Source organism: Trichomycterus rosablanca, chromosome 3 (assembly GCF_030014385.1).
Source record: "Trichomycterus rosablanca isolate fTriRos1 chromosome 3, fTriRos1.hap1, whole genome shotgun sequence".
Lineage (NCBI taxonomy): Eukaryota > Metazoa > Chordata > Actinopteri > Siluriformes > Trichomycteridae > Trichomycterus > Trichomycterus rosablanca.
The window spans coordinates 54829911-54851625 of NC_085990.1; the positions used below are offsets into that span (position 1 = coordinate 54829911).

Sequence of the window (21715 nt, forward strand, 5' to 3'; positions counted from 1 at the left end):
AACATGTTTATTTAGAACTGTTATGGTAATGTAGTGTAGACCAGGGTTTAACATGTTTATTTAGAACTGTTATGGTAATGTAGTGTAGACCAGGGTTTAACATGTTTATTTAGAATTGTTATGGTAATGTAGTGTAGACCAGGGTTTAACATGTTTATTTAGAACTGTTATGGTAATGTAGTGTAGACCAGGGTTTAACATGTTTATTTAGAGTTGTTATGGTAATGTAGTGTAGACCAGGGTTTAACATGTTTATTTAGAACTGTTATGGTAATTTAGTGTAGACCAGGGTTTAACATGTTTATTTAGAATTGTTATGGTAATTTAGTGTAGACCAGGGTTTAACATGTTTATTTAGGATGGTTATGGTAACGTAGTGTAGATCAGGGTATAACATGTTTATTTAGATTTGTTATGGTAATGTAGTGTAGACCAGGGTTTAACATGTTTATTTAGATTTGTTATCTTAATGTAGTCTAGACCAGGGTTTAACATGTTTATCTAGAATTGTTATGGTAATGTAGTGTAGACCAGGGTTTAACATGTTTATTTAGAATTGTTATGGTAATGTAGTGTAGACCAGGGTTTAACATGTTTATTTAGATTTGTTATGGTAATGTAGTGTAGACCAGGGTTTTACATGCTTATTTAGATTTGTTATAGTAATGTTATAGTATACTCCGCCAATGCCGGTCCCAAGCCCGGATGTAAACGGAGGAGGGTTGGGTGTCAGGCCAGCAACCTTACTCCGTAAAATGAAAGAAGGAAAACCTAAACCTCCGCTGCCTTGCGGCTATACCTATCTTCAGGAAAGGCTTCAGGAGTAAACCTTGAGCAAAAATCAGGAGCTGGAGTCCCTAAGGCAGTTCGAGGTTGTTACAACAACGTTCTGGCAACTCCTGCGACGGCTCTGGAACCACGTGTGCTGGCACTGCCTTTCCAGTGGACCGTGGAGAGGGGGGACCTACTGCATGGGTAACAGTTTGTCTCTCATATCTTAATACCCAGGCTTTGTGCACTGGAGAGGATACTCCAGCTACGCTTTACAGAGTAGACACAACACGGACGGAAGCAGTTTACCGGTTTTAAGTCCAGTGCTTGATTGGCGTAGAGCTGGACGCCAGGGGCTACTTTCGACGGTGGGAGAGATCATCGCATCTCATTGGACAGCTACCGCCTGCCTCAAGCTGGGCAGCCCACAGCCAAAAAGGTGCTGCCCCGCCACGGTCCGTTTACCTCACAGGGTGCGTGGGGTGTAGGGCAAAATCCGACAAGCGGTTCGACAACTTTGCACCTTTCGACAGGAAAAAGAAACAGCACAAGTCCTCAGCTTTAAAGCTGGGCACATGGAACATTAGAACAATGACACCAGGCTGCTCTGATGACTTGGAAGCAGTTAATGATGCTCGTAAGACAGCGGTCATAGACAAGGAACTGAACAGACTGCAGATGGTCATAGTTGCTCTTCAAGAGACCAGACTTCCAGGATCAGGATCTGTGAGGGAAAGAGATTTCTCATTTTTCTGGAAAGGAAAATCGCTGGAAATGTCCAGAGAACATGGAGTAGGGTTTGCTGTCAGAAACAGCTTGCTGGGGTCCATCACCCTATCTACCAAGGGTACTGAGTGCATCCTGTCTCTCCAGCTCCATACCTCAACAGGACCAGTCAGCTTAATTAGCGGCTATGCACCAACTCTAACATCCCCTGTGGAAATCAAAAACAAGTTCTATGATTATCTGAACGACACAGTCAAGAACATTCCTGAAAATGAATCTCTTTTCATCCTTGGTGATTTCAACGCCAGAGTGGGTGCTGACTACAACTCTTGGCCTACCTGTCTGGGCCAGTTTGGAATAGGCAAGATAAATGAAAACAGGCAACGCCTGCTGGAATTCTGCTGCCATCAAAAACTCTGCGTCAGCAACACTTTCTTCAACACGAAGCCCCAACACAGCATCTCCTGGAGACACCCATGATCCAAGCATTGGCATCAGCTTGACCTGATTCTTACAAGGCGTTCCAGCCTTTCCAGCGTCAAGATCACATGCAGCTTTCAAAGCGCTGATTGCGACACCGACCACTCCTTGGTATGTAGCAAGGTGAAATTGTGTGCAAGGAAGCTGCACCGCTCCAAAAAAGAGGGTAGGCCTCGCATTGACACCAGCAAGACAAGGGACCAGGCAAAAGTAAGAGAGTTTGCATGCCTGTTGGAGACCTCACTTCAGGGTTCTTCTGGTACTGATGCCCAAGAAAGATGGGAACGCTTCAGGGACACCGTCTACAATGCTGCAATGTCCACCTTTGGCAAGAAAACTAACAAATCAGTGGACTGGTTCGAGGCACACTCTGATAAAATCACGCCCACCATCGAAGAAAAGAGGCATGCACTGATGGCATACAAAGCTTGCCCCAGTGATAGAAACCTGCAGGCCTTGAGAACTGCTCACGCCAAGGTGCAGAGATGTGCAAGGCAATGTGCCAATGAATACTGGCTTCAGCTCTGCTCTCAGATCCAGGCTGCATCCGATACAGGTAATCTCAAGGGCATGTATGAGGGGATCAAGCAGGTGCTAGGCCCTATCCAGAGAAAAACTGCTCCTCTGAAGTCTGCCACAGGATTCATTCAGGATCGAGTACAGCAGATGGAGGTTTGGGTGGAGCACTACTCTGAGCTGTACTCACAAGAAAACATGGTCACTGAGGATGCCCTGAATGCAATTGAGTGTCTGCCCACTTTGGAGGAGCTTGACAGAGAACCTACCCTCTCGGAACTCGATGAGGCCCTCGGTGCCCTTTCTTCTGGAAAGGCCCCAGGAAAAGACAGCATCCCAGTCGAAGTTTTGAAATGCTGCAAGGGTCCCATCCTGCAAGAGCTACACAAGATCCTGTGCCTCTGCTGGAGAGAGGGCAAAGTCCCACAAGACATGAGAGATGCAAACATAGTCACCTTGTACAAGAACAAAGGAGACAGAAGTGACTGCAATAACTACCGCGGTATCTCACTCCTCAGCACTGTCGGGAAGCTTTTTGCCAGAGTTGCACTTAAAAGACTACAAGTCCTCGCGGAGAGAATCTACCCAGAATCGCAGTGCGGGTTCCGGAGGAACAGGTCCACTGATATGGTCTTCTCCTTGAGACAGCTGCAGGAGAAATGCAGGGAACAAAGCCAGCTTCTCTACATAGCTTTCATCGACCTCACAAAGGCTTTCGACCATGTCAGCAGGGACGGTCTCTTCAAAATCCTCCCAAAGATTGGATGTCCTCCAAGGCTCCTCAGCATCATAAGGTCCTTCCACAAAAACATGAAGGGCACAGTGGTCTATGACGGTTCCACCTCAAGAGCATTTGACATCCGAAGTGGAGTGAAGCAGGGGTGTGTCCTCGCCCCCACCCTATTTGGAATCTTCTTTTCCATCTTGCTAAAGCACGCCTTTGGGTCCTCCACTGAAGGCATCTACCTTCGCACCAGAGCAGATGGAAAGCTGTTCAAGCTCTCCAGACTGAGGGCGTTGTCTAAGGTGCAGTTGAAATGCCTGCGTGACTTCCTTTTTGCAGAACAGCAGCTCAACACCTTTCACATGCGCTGCCTTCGCCGCATCTTCAACATCACCTGGCAGGACAGGGTGCCCAATACCACAGTCCTCGAGAGGGCTGGCACCCCCAGCATGTTCACCCTACTGAAACAACGACGGCTGCGCTGGCTTGGACACGTTGTCCGGATGGACGAGGGACGCATTCCTAGAGACCTCTTGTATGGAGAGCTGGCCGAAGGAAAGCGTCCCACAGGCAGGCCTCAGCTACGCTACAAGGATGTCTGTAAAAGAGACCTGAAAGCCCTGGACATCAACCTCAACACGTGGGAAGCCCTGGCCACCGAGCGATCATCCTGGAAGCATAAAGTGCAGAAGGGTCTCTCCAAGTTTGATGAGAAAATAGCCCAAAAGACAGAGGTACAACGCCAGAAGAGGAAAGCGCTAAGTGCAGCTGAGAGACCAGCATCAAGCTTCATCTGCGCAAGATGTGGAAGAGACTGTCATTCCCGTATAGGACTGACAAGCCACAACCGATGCTGCAAAATTGAACAGTGCACAACTCCATAGTCTCCCGAGACTGACGGATGCCTATTATTAGGGACACTTCATATATTAGTAGGGATTGATCAGAAATTAAGTCATTCTGTGGTACAATTACCAGGTTGTCTATGTTTATACCATAAGTATTAAATCTAAGGTAGGTTTACAGTGGTTAGTGGGTCCCGTTACATTTTGGGTAATGCTTAAAGATTCTAAAATAGTGAAATGCAATTTTGAGTGGATTATTAAAGTCACCAACAAGTAAAGCTTTTTTAGTTGATAAGACTAATTTAGAAAGAAAATCGGCAAATTCGTTAAGAAATTCTGAGTAAGGACCAGGGGGTCGATAAACAGTAACCAGCTTAAACATACTAGTTTTATCAGATAAACATTTATTGGCTATGTCAGAGATAAGAACTTCAAACAAGTTTGTTATGGGAGATGATTTTACAGTGAGACCTATGTCTTTGTCATAAATTGTGGCTATTCCTCCACCACGACCACTAAGACGTGGCTTATGTTCATAACTGTAACACTGTTACTAGTGTTTTCATGATGCTCATTTAGATTCATTTTAATAACGTTATTATGACATACTTTTTGATTTTGTTTTGGCTTACACCTGCCACGGTAAACAGACACAGTCTCAATGGTTTGTGACCTAAGGATTCCGGGTGACGTCCGATGGCGACTCGCAGACAATCGGTTAGGCCTGTTTGTCTGCTGCCTGGTCTTGGCTCTGGGTAATCATTTAACACTATCTGCCGCTACACTAACGCGGTGGTAAAGCCTGTCACCTATGCTGCAAGAAATGCGAGCAGCACCCTCCCACGAGGGGTGGACACCATCCCGCTTCAAAAGACCAGGCCTTTCCTCAAAAGTGGACCAATTATCTACAAAATCAATGCAGTTTTCTGAGCACCATTTAGACATCCAGCGGTTCAGCGACAACAACCTGCTGTAGGTTTCGCCACTGGGTCGAATCCGTAAGGGGCCAGAGCACACTACTGCCTCGGACATCGACCTAGCTAACTCACACACCTCTTTAACATTATTCTTAGTAACCTCAGTCTGCCGTAAACGAACATCATTAGTGCCGACATGGATAACAATCTTCGAAAATCTACGATTAGCATTAGCCAGCACTTTTAGATTTCCTCTGATGTCAGGCACCCTGGCCCCTGGAATACAGGTGACTATGGTTGCTGGTGTCTCTATGGGGGTTGCAATACGCACATGTCGGAGCTGAGAATCTCCTATAACCAGAGAACTTACATTAACAGGCTTTTCAGCGGGTGGCTCACTGAGTGGGGAAAACCTGTTGGACACGTGCAACTGAGATGGTCGGTGCTTTGCCCTACGACTATGTCGCCGAGACGTCACCCAGTCGCCCCGCTGTGAGGGCTCTAATGCCGGAGTCTGGGGTTCTATACCTGAACTGCTGGCATTCGGGACTGCTACAGCTAAATCTAAGCACTTACCACTAGTATTCTGTTCTAAAGCCCAAATGTGCCCTTCTAACAATGAAATCTTTTCCATCAGACTAACAACTAATCTACACTCATCACATATAAAGTTATTAGTAACGACGAGAAAGAATAACTGAACATTGCACACTCGACACAGGGAAATAAAGCTCCTGCTGGGGCCATTATAACAGAGAAATGTACTTAGCTTTAGAAGATGAGTTGAAATTGCTGTTTAAGTTGGATTCACCGGCGCTTCTGCTGGTAGTCACAGAAAAACAGCTTTAATTCCGGACGAAACAGGCGTTGATAAGCTGGAATATAAAAACAAACAAACACAAACGCACTTCGTTCGGACAAAACCGGCTGTAATTCTGGAGGAAAAAGGTGTTTATGCGCTGGTGTACAAAACAAATAAACAGAACGTGCTTCCTACGGACAGAAAACGGTTTTAATTCTCCACAAAACAAAGGTGTTTAAGTGCTATAGTACAAAAACAACCAAACACAAACGCGCTTCGTCTGGACAGAAAACGGTTTTAATTCTGGACAAAAAAGGTGTTTATGCGCTGAAGTACAAAACAAACAAACAAAAACTGGCTTCGTTCGGATGCCGGTAGCAGAAGTTTCCTAGTAACAGACTTCGAAAACAAGCACGAATTTACGTTAGTAAACACAAGCGCTTTTTTACGATAGACAAAATAAAACTCTATATTAATTACAAGTGGAAGATTAACATTTAAATTATACGTTTAAAATAAACGTATATAAAAAGTTATTTAGCTAATGGCTAAAAACAAACAACTAACAAACAACTAGGCTACAGTCTCAGCGTGCGTACCACCGGAAAACGGTGTAATGAAGGAAAAGTGAATCCAGCTTTGTATAGACAGTAAACCAGTGTGTGTGTGTGTAACTGCATGAAGATGGTGAAATTTCACATAGCTCCATGTGATCTTAAATGTCCACCAGTTTGGTTCAGGTCTTCAGGATCAAACCTTCCATAGTTGATCAGACGTTGCTGCACATAAAGTGTTGATGGACTCATTCTGGTCCAGAATGTCACGATTGGAGCCTCTGTGTGCTCCGGTGCTTCTATGTGCCACACCCCTCTCTCCATGAGCACTTTCAGTCTCCTGCCACACCCCTATTCAGGATTGGTCCCCTCAGCTAATTAGCACCAGCTGCCCCTCATTTGGGGACATTTAAGAGCGGAGTTGGGGAACAGAGAGGGGGAGACTTTGGATTGTAATCTGACTTGGTTTGCTTGACTCTGTTTTTCAGTGCACCTTTATCTTTGTTAGTAAGCTCTTGTTTCTTTGTAGCCTTGTTTAGCCTAGTTAGCCTTGTTTAGTCCTGTAAGCCTTGTTTAGCATTGTTAGCCTTTCGTTTTAGGGGTTTTAAGTCGAAATTCATTTATTATTTATTACTTATTAAAAGAATTCAAATTATTATAACAGTAAACATTTACTTTGTTTCATCTTTTCCTTCTCAGGTTGGCGGATTGTGATCTAACAGGTGAAAGTTGTGCCGCTCTGTCCTCAGTTCTCAGTCAAAACTCCTCCAATCTGAGAGATCTGAATCTGACTTACAATAAGCTGCAAGATTCAGGAGTGAAGCTGCTCTCTGCTGCACTGAAGAATCCACACTGTAAACTGGAGATACTGAGGTGGGATAATTACACACTGTTTTAGTATGGATGATTCACACTTTCACTTTCAGGAGTCAGACAGCAGGCACACTTAGTTTGTGATTATAATAGATTTATTATAATGCACAATAGTTATAAGATAAGATAAGATAAGATAGCCTTTTATTATCCCACGGGGGAAATTTGTAGTGTTACAGCAGCTTTCAAGAATACAAAAAATAGAAAATTACAAAGTATTTACATGTATGTACACATATATTAAAAAGTAAGAATATGTAAAAGTTACAAAAATATAAACAGTATTTATAGAGGAAGTTAACCAAATATTGCACAGTTATTAAAAATATTGCACAAAGTACAGCAGGTACAGCAGGTATTGCACATAATTTAAAAGTAATTGCACAGAGAAGTACTAAAAACCAAGTGAATTATTGTGATGGTAATTGTCTACGTTTGGGGCTGGTTGTATAACCTGACAGCAGAAGGAAGAAAGGAGCTGCGGTATCTCTCCTTTGAGCAACGCGGGTGAAGAAGCCTGTCGCTAAAGGAGCTGCCCAGTGCAGCCACAGTTTCATGCAGCGGGTGATCAGTGTTCTCCATTAAGGATGACAGCTTGGTCATCATCCTTCTCTCCCCCACTGCTTCCACCGAGTCCAGGGTGCAGCCCAGGACAGAACTCGCCTTTCTGATAAGTTTGTCCAGTTTCTTCCTGTCTGCTGCTGTCATGCTGCTGCCCCAGCAGATAACACCATAGAAAATGGCTGATGCCACCACCGAGTCATAAAAAGAGTTGAGAAGGGCCCCCTGTATTCCAAAAGAACGAAGCCTCCTCAACAAATACAGTCTGCTTTGGCCCTTCTTGTACAAGGCCTGTGTATTGTCCGACCAGTCCAGTTTATTGTTAAGGTGAACACCCAGGTACCTATAGGAGTTAACAATCTCGATATTTTGTCCCTGGATGCTCACCGGTTTCAGTGGATGTGGTTTTGACCTTCGAAAGTCCACTACCAGATCTTTTGTTTTGCTGGTGTTGATCTCGAGGTGGTTCTGTCCACACCAGTCTACAAAGTTCTTGGTGAGTTCCCTATACTCACTGTCGTCTCCATCCAGGATGTAGCCAACAACAGCCGAGTCATCTGAGAACTTCTGAAGGTGACAGGTTGCTGTGTTGTAGGTGAAGTCTGCGGTGTATAGGGTGAAGAGAAATGGGGCCAGGACTGTCCCTTGTGGAGCCCCAGTGCTGCAGAGGATTGTGTCCGAAACGCAGTCCTTAAGCCGCACATACTGTGGTCTGTTTGTTAAATAGTCCATTGTCCATGTGGTGAGTTGATGATCCACCCCTGCACTCTCCATCTTGTTCCTCAGTATAGTGGGCCTGATGGTGTTGAATGCACTAGAAAGGTCAAAGAACATGATCCTCACAGTGCTTCCTGCCCTGTCGAGATGTGAGAGGGATATTTGAAGAAGGTAGATGATTGCATCATCCACCCCAATGCCTGGCTGGTAGGCAAACTGTAGCGGATCCATCACTGGTTTAACCAGTGGGCGGAGATAGTCCAGAACAATTCGCTCCATGGCCTTCATCAGATGAGAGGTCAGTGCCACTGGTCTATATCCATTTAAATCAATGGGATGTGCAGTCTTTGGTATGGGCACTACACATGATGTCTTCCAGAGGACTGGAACTCGCTCCTGTTTCAGGCTTAGGTTAAAGATGACCTGGACTATCCCACACAGCTGGTCTGCACAGTGTCTCAGAAGCCCGGGGTGGATGCCATCAGGGCCAGCAGTCTTCCTCACCTTCATCTTCCTCACTTCCCTCCTCACTTGATCACTGGTGAACGATAGAGAAGAGCAGGCTTGGGTGCTGAAGGTGGAGGTGTGAAGTATCGAACTGTGGTGGGTGAAGGTTGCAGTGAAGATGAACAAAGGAGTTGAGAGTTAGGTGTTAATAGCCCAGGGGTATGCATTACAGGAACAGTGGACGTTGGGGGCAGCTGCATAAGTTGATCCATGGTGTTTGTGGGAGGAGCAAGTGCCTGATCAAATCCGTTGAAGAATATGTTAAGGTCGTTTGCCCACTGTAAGTCTCCGACAGACTGTCTGTTGGATTCCTTAAGTCCCGAGATTGTTCTTAGGCACCTCCAGACTCCATTCACATTATTCTGCTGCAGCTGGTCCTCCATCCTCTTCCTGTAGCTGTCTTTGCTTTCCCTGATCTTCTTTTTCAGCTCCTTCTGTACACTTCTCATTTCCTCCTTATTTCCTGATCTAAACGCCCTCTTTTTCTTATTTAGGAGAGCCTTAAGATCCGGAGTAACCCAGGGTTTGTTGTTAGAAAAACACCGTACTGTTTTGGTTGGTACAGTGTTATCCACACAGAAATTTATATAGTCCGTTATGCAGGTTGTGAGGTTGTCAACATCCTCGCCGTGTGGTTCAAGAAAAACATCCAAGTCCGTTGTGTCAAAGCAGTCTTTCAAAGCTTCGTAAGCCTCGTTAGACCAGCTTCTTACATTCTGTAAACTGGGTGGCTGTCTGTGAACAACTGGTTTGTAAACAGGCACAAGGTGAACCAGGTTGTGAAACTTAGTTAACTTAAATAGAAAATAAATAAAAATAAGAGGTTAAAAAAACTTAAATAAACTAGTAAATAAAGTTAAAAACAGTAAAAAAGCACGCAAAGAAGACGGAACTGCTGCAACTGGCATCCACTAGAGCGGCGCCGGAACCGGAATAAGTAATAATTAGTAATAATACAATAAGTAATAATTCCCAACCTAAAACTACATGCAAAGCATACAGTGAGGAAAATAAGTATTTGATACACTGCTGATTTTGCAAGTTTTCCCACCTACAAAGAATGGAGAGGTCTGTAATTTTTATCGTAGGGCCACTTCAACTGTAAAAAAAATCCAGAAAATCACATTGTATGATTTTTAAATAATTAATTTGCATTTTATTGCATGAAATAAGTATTTGATCACCTACCAACCAGCAAGAATTCTGGCTCTCACAGACCTGTTAGTTTTTCTTTTTAAGAAGCTCCTCCTTGAACTCCTTACCTGTATAAAAGACACCTGTCCACACACTCAATCACACTCCAACTTTTCACCATGCCAGAACCAAAGAGCTGTCTAAGGACACCAGGGACAAAATTGTAGACCAGCACAAGGCTGGGATGGGCTACAGGACAATAGGCAAGCAGCTTGGTGAGAAGGCAACAACTGTTGGCGCAATTATTAGAAAATGGAAGAAACACAAGATGACTGTCAATCTTCCTCAGTCTGCTGCTCCTTGCAAGATCTCACCTCGTGGGGTAAGGATGATCCTGAGAAAGGTCAGGAATCAGCCCAGAACCACACGGGAGGACCTGGTCAATGACCTGAAGAGCTGGGACAACAGTCTCAAAGATTACCATTAGTAACACACTACACCGCCATGGATTAAAATCCTGCAAGGCATGCAAGGTCCCCCTGCTCACGCAAGCACATGTCCAGGCCCGTTTGAAGATCACCAGTGACCATCTGGATGATCCAGAGGAGGCATGGGAGAAGGTCATGTGGTCAGATGAGACCAAAATAGAGCTTTTTGGTATTAACTCCACTTGCCGTGTTTGGAAGAAGAAGGAGGATAAGTACAACCGTCCCAACCTTGAAGCATGGGGGTGAAAATATCATACTTTGGAGGTGCTTTTCTGCAAAAGGGACAGGACGACTGCACCGTATTGAAGGGAGGATGGATGGGGGTCATGTATAGCGAGATATTGGCCAACAACCTCCTTCCCTCAGTAAGAGCATTGAAGATGGGTCGTGGCTGGGTCTTCCAGCATGACAATGACCCGAAACACACAGCCAGGGCAACTAAGGAGTGGCTTTGTAAGAAGCATTTCAAGGTCCTGGAGTGGCCTAGCCAGTCTCCAGACCTGAACCCAATAGAAAATCTTTGGAGGAAGCTGAAACTCGATGTTGCCCAGCGACAGCCCCGAAACCTGAAAGATCTGGAGAAGATCTGTATGGAGGAGTGAACCAACATCCCTGCTGCAGTGTGTGCAAACTTGGTCAAGAAGTACAGGAAACGTCTGACCTCTGTAAAGGTTTCTGTACCAAATATTCTGTTTTTCCATTGTATCAAATACTTATTTCATGCAATAAAATACAAATTAATTATTTAAAAATCATACAATGTGATTTTCTGGATTTTTTTTAGATTCTGTCTCTCACAGTTGAAGTGTACCTACGATAAAAATTACAGGCCTCTCCATTCTTTGTAGGTGGGAAAACTTGCAAAATCGGCAGTGTATCAAATACTTATTTTCCACACTGTATATATACCCTGGATTAAGCTATCATCACCCACCTCTCATCAGCTGTGGAGCCCTTTCAGCTCTGGCAGGAGATCAACTTAACCCAGAAATGCTGGGCGATGCGCGCTGTCCCACGGCTGAGCTCCTGTCAGTGCCAGCGACTTTTCCCCTTTATATAGGAATTCAGGCGCCGTTAACTACAACCTTTGCATAAGAACAGGGGTGAGGTGGCCAGTCTCTCCTCCTTTCTGAGCGTTGCACCAAGTTTCATCAAGGTTGGGTGAGGTAAGGGTTTGAACATTTCAGCTTTCCAGTTTAGAAAACAAGAGGAATGCTTCTGCAAGTGAGTCAGGGCTGTAACCAAGGCCAAAACACTTTACTAGACCATATCAAGGTTGATCCATTCCAGATCTCAATAAGGCTGCATTCTTTGTGTACTGCCCCATTAGAGGAATGCTTAGTCGGGGCTGTAACAGAGACCAAAACACATTACTAGCTGCATTCTTTGTGTACCGCTCAGCATCCAGGGCAATAGGGGCCTCATGTCATCGTACTTTAAGACTTACATCATCAAAATTCCTACTCCAGGTTTTGAACATATCTTTACACACACACTGTAAACTGGAGATACTGGGTTGAGATTGTAACACAAACACACTAAACTGGAGACACAGAGGTGAGATTATAACACACACTGTACACTGGAGATACTGAGGTGAGATTATAACACACATACACTCAACTCAAACTCAAAAGAAGCTTTATTGGCATGACACGGAGGTGAGATTATAACACACACACAGTAAACTGGAGACACTAAGGTAAGATAACACACACACACACAGTAAACTGGAGACACTGAGGCGAGATTATAACACACACACACAGTAAACTGGAGACACTGAGGCGAGATTATAACACACACTGTAAACTGGAGATACTGGAATGAGATTATAACACACACACAGTAAATTGGAGACACTGAGGCGAGATTTTTACACACACACACAGTAAACTGGAGATACTGAGGTGAGATTATAACACACACACACACACACACACACACACACACACTGTAAACTGGAGATACTGAGGTGAGATTATAACACACACACACACACACTGTAAACTGGAGATACTGAGGTGAGATTATAACACACACACACACACACACACACACACACACACACACACTGTAAACTGGAGATACTGAGGTGAGATTATAACACACACACACACACACACACACACACTAAACTGGAGATACTGAGGTGAGATTATAACACACACACACACACACACACTAAACTGGAGATACTGAGGTGAGATTATAACACACACACACACACACTGTAAACTGGAGATACTGAGGTGAGATTATAACACACACACACACACACACACACACACACACACACACACACTGTAAACTGGAGATACTGAGGTGAGATTATAACACACACACACACACACTAAACTGGAGATACTGAGGTGAGATAACACACACCCCTGATTAATATTTACAGTGATGGTGTTTATGTACACTTAATTTTATACATCTTTATTACTTTCCTATTTAATTTGTACATAAATGGATTTGGAGAATAAAGTCCAAATGATTTGTGGGATAAAGTGGAAATTTTCTGGCCACTGAGGATTTGGCAAAGTTGCTTCCATATCTGTTGCACCTCAGATTTCTGCACATCACCATCAGTTTGTTATCAGTATTAGAACACTGTAATGGCTATACAAGAAACTGTGTTCATTTAAAATGTGTAATAGGTTTAAATTTTAAAATAATAATGGTTTAAACTTCTGTATCACTCTAGCTCACCACTACTGACACTCGGGTTTGAGTTTTAGTGGTGCTACTGTTGGATGCCCAACAGACACAGTTGTTTATGTCTGAGGGAGGGAAGGCTGTATGGAGTATCACCGCATTAAAATGCTACAGAGTCTACAGAGTCTCCTACTGTCTGGTTGTGGCTCCAGCAGGAGTAGTGGAGGAATACTGAAGTATAGTGTGATCCTCTGTATGTGTTACAGCTCTGTGTAGGAATCCACTGCTGGCTGGTAAAAAAATAGAGCATGATGGCTTCACGTGTATCTGAAGGGCCGTGTGCTAGTCTGTGGTTCTACTCAGCCACTATAGATGCTTTTTTTGTTTGTTTTTTTATTTTATTTTTAATGGACCAATGTCCAAAAAGATCTTACGTTCTACGTGACTTGAAGTCTTACATAAAAAACCTTAATTACAGAATTTATTATATTCATCATGCTCCCCTCAGCCCTTCCAACTAAGCTACAGAACACAAGGAATAATATTATTTAACAATTACTTAATATTATTATTATTATTATTATTATTATTATATACAAGGGGGGTTGAATATTTATGAATTGCTGACGTGTTCGATTTGAATTTTATGAAGTTTAGAATCTCATAAAGTGATACAAATAAATTTGTTAAACTAAAACATAAACTGTCTTTCTTTTATTTATTTATTTTAAATTTTTTATTCTTTTCACTTTTAAACAACACAGCAAAACATTCTGAATATCAAAGTGTACATAGTCGAAACAAATTACAAAGCAATACCCAGGGGGAAAAAAAGAGTAAAATAATAAAATAAAAATAAATAAACCAAATATAGAAAAGGAGAGAGACAGTCACACCTAAAACAGAGCAAAGCATGTAGTTCAAATACAAACTTTACAGTCAGAATCTGAATAATTACAGAGAAATCACAAAAGGGGGGGGGGGGGGGGGGGGTTCGGTGAATTAACAACCAGCTCAGCTGAAGGACAGTCTAATGTAGATATATTAGAAATAGAGTTTTGCTCGTACACTGGGCTCAATACGTTTTTTCATCATCTTTGATAAAGATTTAAAGATCTCTGACCAAAACGGGAATAGAGAGGGGCAAGGCCATGTTTAGCACAGATGGACGATTATGAACCTTTTTCAGTGCCATACTCCACAGCTCTTCTGAGATTTCCTCCCCCAGCTCAGACTCCCAGTGTGACTTAATACTCGTAAGAGAGGCTAAACGCAGAGAATGAATCTGTTCATAAATATGTGAGATCTGATCCTTCATTGAGGGTAAGGGCTTAATAAACATGTCCAACTCTGTCCTCTCTGGTAGTTGAGGAAACTGGGGGAATGTACTTTTGGCAAAACTCTAAATTTGTAAATATCCAAAAAAAAATGTTGCTGAGGCAATACAAACCTTTGAGCTAATTGTTGGAATGTTGCAAATGAGCCATCAATATATAGGTCCTTAAATGTTCTTATACCCAAACTGCACCAAATATTAAATGCACCATCCACAAGTGATGGAGGAAAGTATGGATTTGCAGCTATCGGAGCAAGAACAGAGGCTGATTGAAACCGGAAATAACGTTTAAATTGGTTCCATATTCTCAAGGAATTTCTAACCATCACATTCATTGTGTAAGACAAATAGGATATTTTAGTCAGTGAACAGACCAAGGCGCCAAGGGAGGCCGGTTTGACTAAATTAGCTTCCAAGTGAAGCCAGGCCGGCGATGCTGAGTAGGGACTATATTGCAACCAGTACTGTATAACTCTAAGGTTGACTGCCCAGAAATAAAACCTAAAATTTGGTAAGGCCATACCACCAAGCTCCCTGCAAAAAGTGTTTAGGAGTGATAAGGTAAGAATTTTTTTGTTTGTCAGTTAAACTCATTGATGGTGATGTGTGTCAGGGCTCTTTATATCACTGAAAGCAATTGCAGACACCTGTGCTAATTAGTTTGGCAGGTGTGTCCAATTAAAGGCAAGACTACTTAAGAAGGCTGTACCACATTATTAAGCAGCCTACATTTTCAGCCAAAATGGGAAAGAAAAAGGATGTGTCGGCTGCTGAGAAGCAACAAATTGTGGAGTGTTTAGGTCAAGGCATGACTACAATCAACATTGCCAAGACACTTCATCGTGATCATCGCACAATCAAGAAGTATGTAGCTGATTCAGAGCACACACGTGTGCGTGCTGATAAGGGAAAATTGAGGACTCTTTCCAACAGGCAATTATGTCAGGGTAAAAGAGCAGCTGCAAAAATGCCTTGTCATAGCAGCAGACAAGTTTTTGAAGCTGCTGGTGCCTCCAACGTCCCCCGAACAACAAGATGCAGGGTCCTTCAGAGGTTTGCAGCTGTGCGTAAGTCATCCTGTCGACCTCCTCTATCCACTGCACACAAGCAGAAACGGCTCCAGTGGGCCAAACAATACATGAAGACTGACTTCAAAACTGTTTTGTTCACCGATGAGTGCCGTGCAACGCTCGATGGTCCAGATGGATGGAGTGGAGGATGGCTGGTTGATGGACACCCCATGCAAACAAGGCTACGGTGCCAACAAGGAGGAGGTGGAGTAATGTTTTGGGCTGGAATCATGGGGAGAGAGATTGTCGGCCCCTTTAGGATCCCTGAAGGGGTAAAGATGACCTCCATAATGTATGTGGAGTTTCTCAAACAGCACTTCCTGCCATGGTTCAAGAAGAAGAACCGTGCATTCCGCAGCAAGATCATTTTCATGCATGATAATGCACCATCTCATGCTGCAAAGAACACATCTGCATCTCTGGCTGCTATGGGCATAAAAGGGGACAAACTTATGGTGTGGCCCCCATGCTCCCTGACCTCAACCCCATTGAGAACCTCTGGAGCATCATCAAAAGGAGTGTCTATGATGGCGGGAGGCAGTTCACATCTAAGCAACAGCTCCGGGAGGGTATTCTGTCCTCATGCAAAACAATTGAAGCAGATACCATCCAAAACCTGACAAATTCAATGGACGAGAGAGTTCAGAAGCTCCTTTCGAACAAGGGGTCCTATGTGCAAATGTAACATCACCTAGAATAAAGTTTTGACTTGAAAACTGTTTGATTTCAGTTTGTAATAACCTGCTAATGCTTATAATTTCACAAATGACCATTTTTTTGTTCTTTATAAAAATGAAAAGGTTGAAAACTCTGCTGTGCATAATAATTTGGAACATGCATTTTGAGTGTTTTATTTTTTTTTTAAATATACTGTTATGATTGGCAGTTTGTTCAAAAAACTTTCAATTGTACTCTAATAGTTGATGACTGGAAAATTACAATGACTGCAATTCATGTAGGTAATTTTGGAAAATCTGAGAAAATATTATTTGCATAATAATTTGGAACACAGTGTATATGGTAAGTTTTTCAGGATGAACTCAAGTTAATATGCGTGTGAAGGCAGGCGAGCGAATACTTTTGGCAATATAATGTATTTCCATCCCACCCTATCAAAGGCTTTCTCTGCATCCAATGATATTATGCCTTCTATTAAACAAACGACATATATTAAAAAAAGGTGTCTGTTTTTAATAAAGCCGGTCTGATTCGAAGAAATAACTATAGGTAATACTGTTTCTAGTTGAAGTGCGAGAGTCTTTGATAGAAGTTTATAGTCTGCATTTAATAGACTAATTGGACGATATGATGAACAACTAAGAGGTTGAAGTATAAGAGAGGAGTATAAGTGATATTAAGGCCTGATTAAGGGTTGTAGGGAGGTGTCCTGATTCTAGTGATTCATTAAATCCTAATCTTTACTCTCTATCTTTATCCTCACTGATCTCTAACATCCTAACTTCACTACCTAACCCTGACATCCTTGCTACCCTTCCACTCAACTCCGCAACCAACACTCGGTGTTAATCTCCACTCCTACCACGATCTGCTGTCCAGGTTCTCATCTGACGTGACTGCTGCAAAAACATCTTTTTACAAAGCCAAGCTTGAACAGTCTGCTGCTGACCCACGTAAGCTTCATGCTATCTTTTCTTCACTTCTGAACCCTCCTCCTCCTCCCCCATCTGCCTCTCTCACTGCTACTGACTTTGCAACATTCTTTCAGGACAAGATTGACAAAATCAATCAATCCTTCTCTCCGATTGACCCACTTTCAACTGTCCCTCAACCCACCAACACACTCACCAGCTTCACCCCACTCAGCATGGATGAGGTTACACAGCTCCTCTCATCCAGCAATCCCACTACATGCACACTCGACCCTATACCATCCACCGTCCTTAAAGACATCTCACAGGACCTAATCACCTTCATCACACCCATCATCAACTCCCTGACATCAGGTGTTGTCCCTACTGCTTTTAAGAAGGCTCAGGTCATTCCCCTTCTTAAGAAACCTACACTAGACACTACAGACATTAACAACTACAGACCTGTCTCACTCATCTCTTTTCTATCAAAGATTCTTGAACGTGCTGTCTATAACCAACTATCTGTCTTTTCTTACTCAGAATGACCTCCACGGTCCGTACCAGTCTGGCTTCAAGGCAGCACATTCTACAGAAACAGCACTTGTAGCTGTTACTGAGAAGCTTCATGCAGCCAAAGCAGCCAAACTGTCATCGGTCCTTATTCTTCTTGACCTCTCTGAAGCCTTTAACACAGTGAATCACAGCATTCTCTTGTCCACTCTCTCCAACCTTGGAGTAACCGGTTCGGCATGGCACTGGATGGCCTCCTACCTCGAAGGGCACACTTACCAAGTGTCATGGAGGGGATCCATATCTCCTCCATGCACTCTCTCAACTGGTCTTCCTCAGGGCCCTGTACTTGGCCCACTTCTATTCTCTATCTACACCCGCTCTCTGGGTAAGGTCATAGCCTCCCATGGCTTCTCCTACCACTCCTATGCAGATGACACTCAGCTCATTCTGTCATTTTCTCCTTCAGACACACAAGTCTCAGCTCGCATCTTAGCATGTCTGAGAGATATCTCACAATGGATGTCAGCTCATCATCTAAAACTCAATCCCAGCAAGACAGAGATGTTGCTCATTCCCGGAGATCAGTCTCCAACCCAGGACCTAGTCATCTCTCTTGATGACCCCCAGATCAGACCATCTGATAAGGTAAGAAGTCTTGGTGTTGTCCTGGATAACCAGCTGACCTTCTCTCCTCATGTAGCCAACATGACAAGATGGTGCCAGTTCCTCCTGTACAACATCAGGAAGATTCGTCCATTTCTCTCCAGAGAAGCTACCCAGATTCTGGTGCAATCACTTGTAATCTCTCGGTTGGACTACTGCAACTCACTCCTGGCAGGAGCTCCCATGTCCACTATTAAACCCTTGCAGCTCATTCAAAATGCAGCTGCCCGTCTGTTTTATAACCAGCCCAAACACTGTCACACCACCCCACTGCTGCCTCATCACCCCACTGCTGCCTCATCATCACCCCACTGCTGCCTCATCATCACCCCACTGCTGCGTTCTCTTCTCTGGCTTCCTGTAGCTGCACGCATTCAGTTTAAAACACTGATGCTCGCCTACAAAGCCAAAAATGGACCAGCCCCAAACTACCTTCGTGGTCTAATCAAACCCCGCTCTGTACCACGCAACCTCCGAGCCTCTAGTCTTGCTCGACTTGAGCCTCCATCCAGGACTAAAGGAAGACAAGCATCAAGGCACTTCTCTGTTCTAGCACCCAAGTGGTGGAATGAACTTCCTCTATCTGTCCGAACATCTGAGTCTCTTGCTGTCTTTAAAAAATGATTAAAAACCTTCATCACCTTTTTACTGAACACTTAAGCTGACTTGTACTTACTTACATTTTTTTTTCCATTTTCAAAAAAAAAAAAAAAAAAAAAACACTTTGGTTCTAACAGGTTTTAGCAGATTTGTGTTCTTCGACTGTTTACTTAAACTAGAGAAATAAAATGTTTACTATGAAAGCACTTCTGTAAGTCGCTCTGGATAAGACCGTCTGCTAAACGCAGAAAATGTAAATTAAACATGTTTAATAATAATGGCACCAATTTATCAAAGACCTTAATATAAAATTCAATAGGATACCCATCCGGGCCCGGACTCTTACCAGTTTGCATAGATTTTGCTGCACGAGACAGTTCTAAAATTGTTACTGGTTCATCCAGATTTTTCATCCAGAGTCTGGGTCCAACAAAGGAATCTCCAATGGCCTAAAAAAGTTAAATAAAAATCAACAAATCTGCCTTGAAGTCAGAAGTATATAATGTACTATAGAATTGTCTAAATTCATGCTTGCAAAATAAGCCGTTTTTTATAAATATCCATAGAAGGAGATACCGCATATTGATTGTCTAATTGAGAGATGTTTCTAATTAAATCATCCATTTTCCTCTTCTTACATCGTTTTTTATGTTGTGTATAAGAAATTATAACCCCCCTTATATATGCTTTTAATGTCTCCCACAGAATGGATGCAGAGATTCCTGGGGTTTTGTTAGTACTAAGGAAAAAAATCTATTTGATCAGAAATGTGATTTAAGAAATCATCATTTGAAAGAAGCAGCGAGTTAAAACGCCAGGGGATCCGGTTATAATTTATCTCAGTAAATTTCATGTTCATTACAACAGGAGCATGATCTGAAATGACAATTGTGTCATATGAACAGGATTTTACATTCTGAATAATTCTATTGTCCACTAAAAAAGTCTATCCGAGTGAAAGTATGGTGTACGTGGGAGAAGAAAGAATATGCTCTACCTTTGGGATTGTGAAAACGCCACAAATCTGAGATTGCAAAATCTTTCAGAAATGTCTTGATCACTGATTTGGACTCTGGGCTAGGCTTATTGGAGGAGCGGTCTAGTACCGGGTCAAACCAACAGTAAAGGTCTCCACCTAGAATAAGTGCATGTGAGGACATGTCTAGGATGTTTTAAAAAAGCTGCCTAAAAAAGTCATCATGGTCCCAGTTTGGGGCATAGACATTAACTAAATGTACCGGGGTATTGTGTAGTTTGCCAGTAAGTATAAAATACCGCCCATTCGGATCTGATATTACATTTGAGCAAATGAAAGAGACCGATTTATGAAACAAGACCTTAAACGGCGTTTCACATCACCAAAAGCAGCTCGTTTCCATTCGAACAAATGAAGTGTAGTCCGGAAAAATAAAGATTTTCTTGCCTCCGTAATACAATGGTGAAGACCTTCCGGCCCGCTGCAAGATCTCGTTCCGAACATGAAAAAAGTGTACTCTGGCAATGAAAGGTCTCAGTTTCTTTGGGTTTTGTATGGAGGGTTCTATGTGCCCGATCCAGCAGTGGTTTCTCTTCTAGCCCCGCTACAAAGTCCAAAACCCGAGCTCCCTCCGATTTTTCTGGGACTCCAATAATTCACAAATTGTTCCTTTGCGAGCATGCCTCAAGGTCACATCTGTTTCATAATGCGAGTCCAGTTTTTGTTGTAAGGGATTAATGAAGTTAGAGAGTTCCAACTAAACAGCTGCAATTTCCGTCCGAAGACCAGAAGAGAATGAATTAAGCCTGCTACAAATGTCGGACTTTAGCACGTCCATCATAGTTTGCAGCAGTGCAGCACTGACCGCGGTATCAGGTGGGATGTTCACTTCTCCCTCAGGTGTATCAGCCACGAGTGCCGCAGGCTTGCGGCCCAACTTTGAGAGTTCCGTTTTGCTGCAGGTAGCTGGCATTTTGTCTCATAAAAAAGTCAGACAATGAGATAATATCTATTTGGGGTGTATTTAAAAGCTGTTTTATGAAAAAAAAAAAAAAAACGTTGTGTTAAATACTGTATAAAAATGATTTTTTTCTCTCAGAGCAGCAGGAAAGCACGTCTACATCCTAGAACACCACAGCACCCCCCAACAATCTTTTATTTTACTTACATTCAGATTCCAATAATCTGATGTTTCATCTTTTCTTTCTCAGGTTGGATCTTTGTAAACTAACAGGTGAAAGTTGTGCAGCTCTGTCCTCAGTTCTCAGTTCAAACTCCAACAATCTGAGAGATCTGAACCTGAGTTACAATAAGCTGCAGGATTCAGGAGTGAAGCTGCTCTCTGCTGCACTGAAGAATCCACACTGTAAACTGGAGATACTGGGGTGAGATTATAACACACACACACACACACACTGTAAACTGGAGATACTGAGGTGAGATTATAACACACACACACTGTAGACTGGAGATACCGAGGTGAGATTATAACACACACACACACACACACACACACACTGTAAACTGGAGATACTGAGGTGAGATTATAACACACACACACACACACACACACACACACACACACTGTAAACTGGAGATACTGAGGTGAGATTATAACACACACACACACACACACTGTAAACTGGAGATACCGAGGTGAGATTATAACACACACACACACACACACTG

The 21715-nt window shown here is 43.0% G+C and overlaps 1 protein-coding gene and 1 pseudogene across 1 annotated transcript in view; one reads left to right on the forward strand and one right to left on the reverse strand.

Annotated features, from left to right (window-relative positions):
• Positions 1-21715, reverse strand: part of LOC134309986 (NACHT, LRR and PYD domains-containing protein 3-like) — a 152688-nt pseudogene that overhangs the window by 80028 nt on the left and 50945 nt on the right.
• The window catches only part of LOC134309987 (NACHT, LRR and PYD domains-containing protein 3-like), a 93672-nt gene that overhangs the window by 59967 nt on the left and 11990 nt on the right, over positions 1-21715 (forward strand). The window contains exons 5-6 of the mRNA XM_062991495.1: positions 7035-7208; positions 21238-21411. Coding sequence (XP_062847565.1) covers positions 7035-7208; positions 21238-21411 — 348 coding nt within the window. The remainder of the gene's footprint in view (positions 1-7034; positions 7209-21237; positions 21412-21715) is intronic.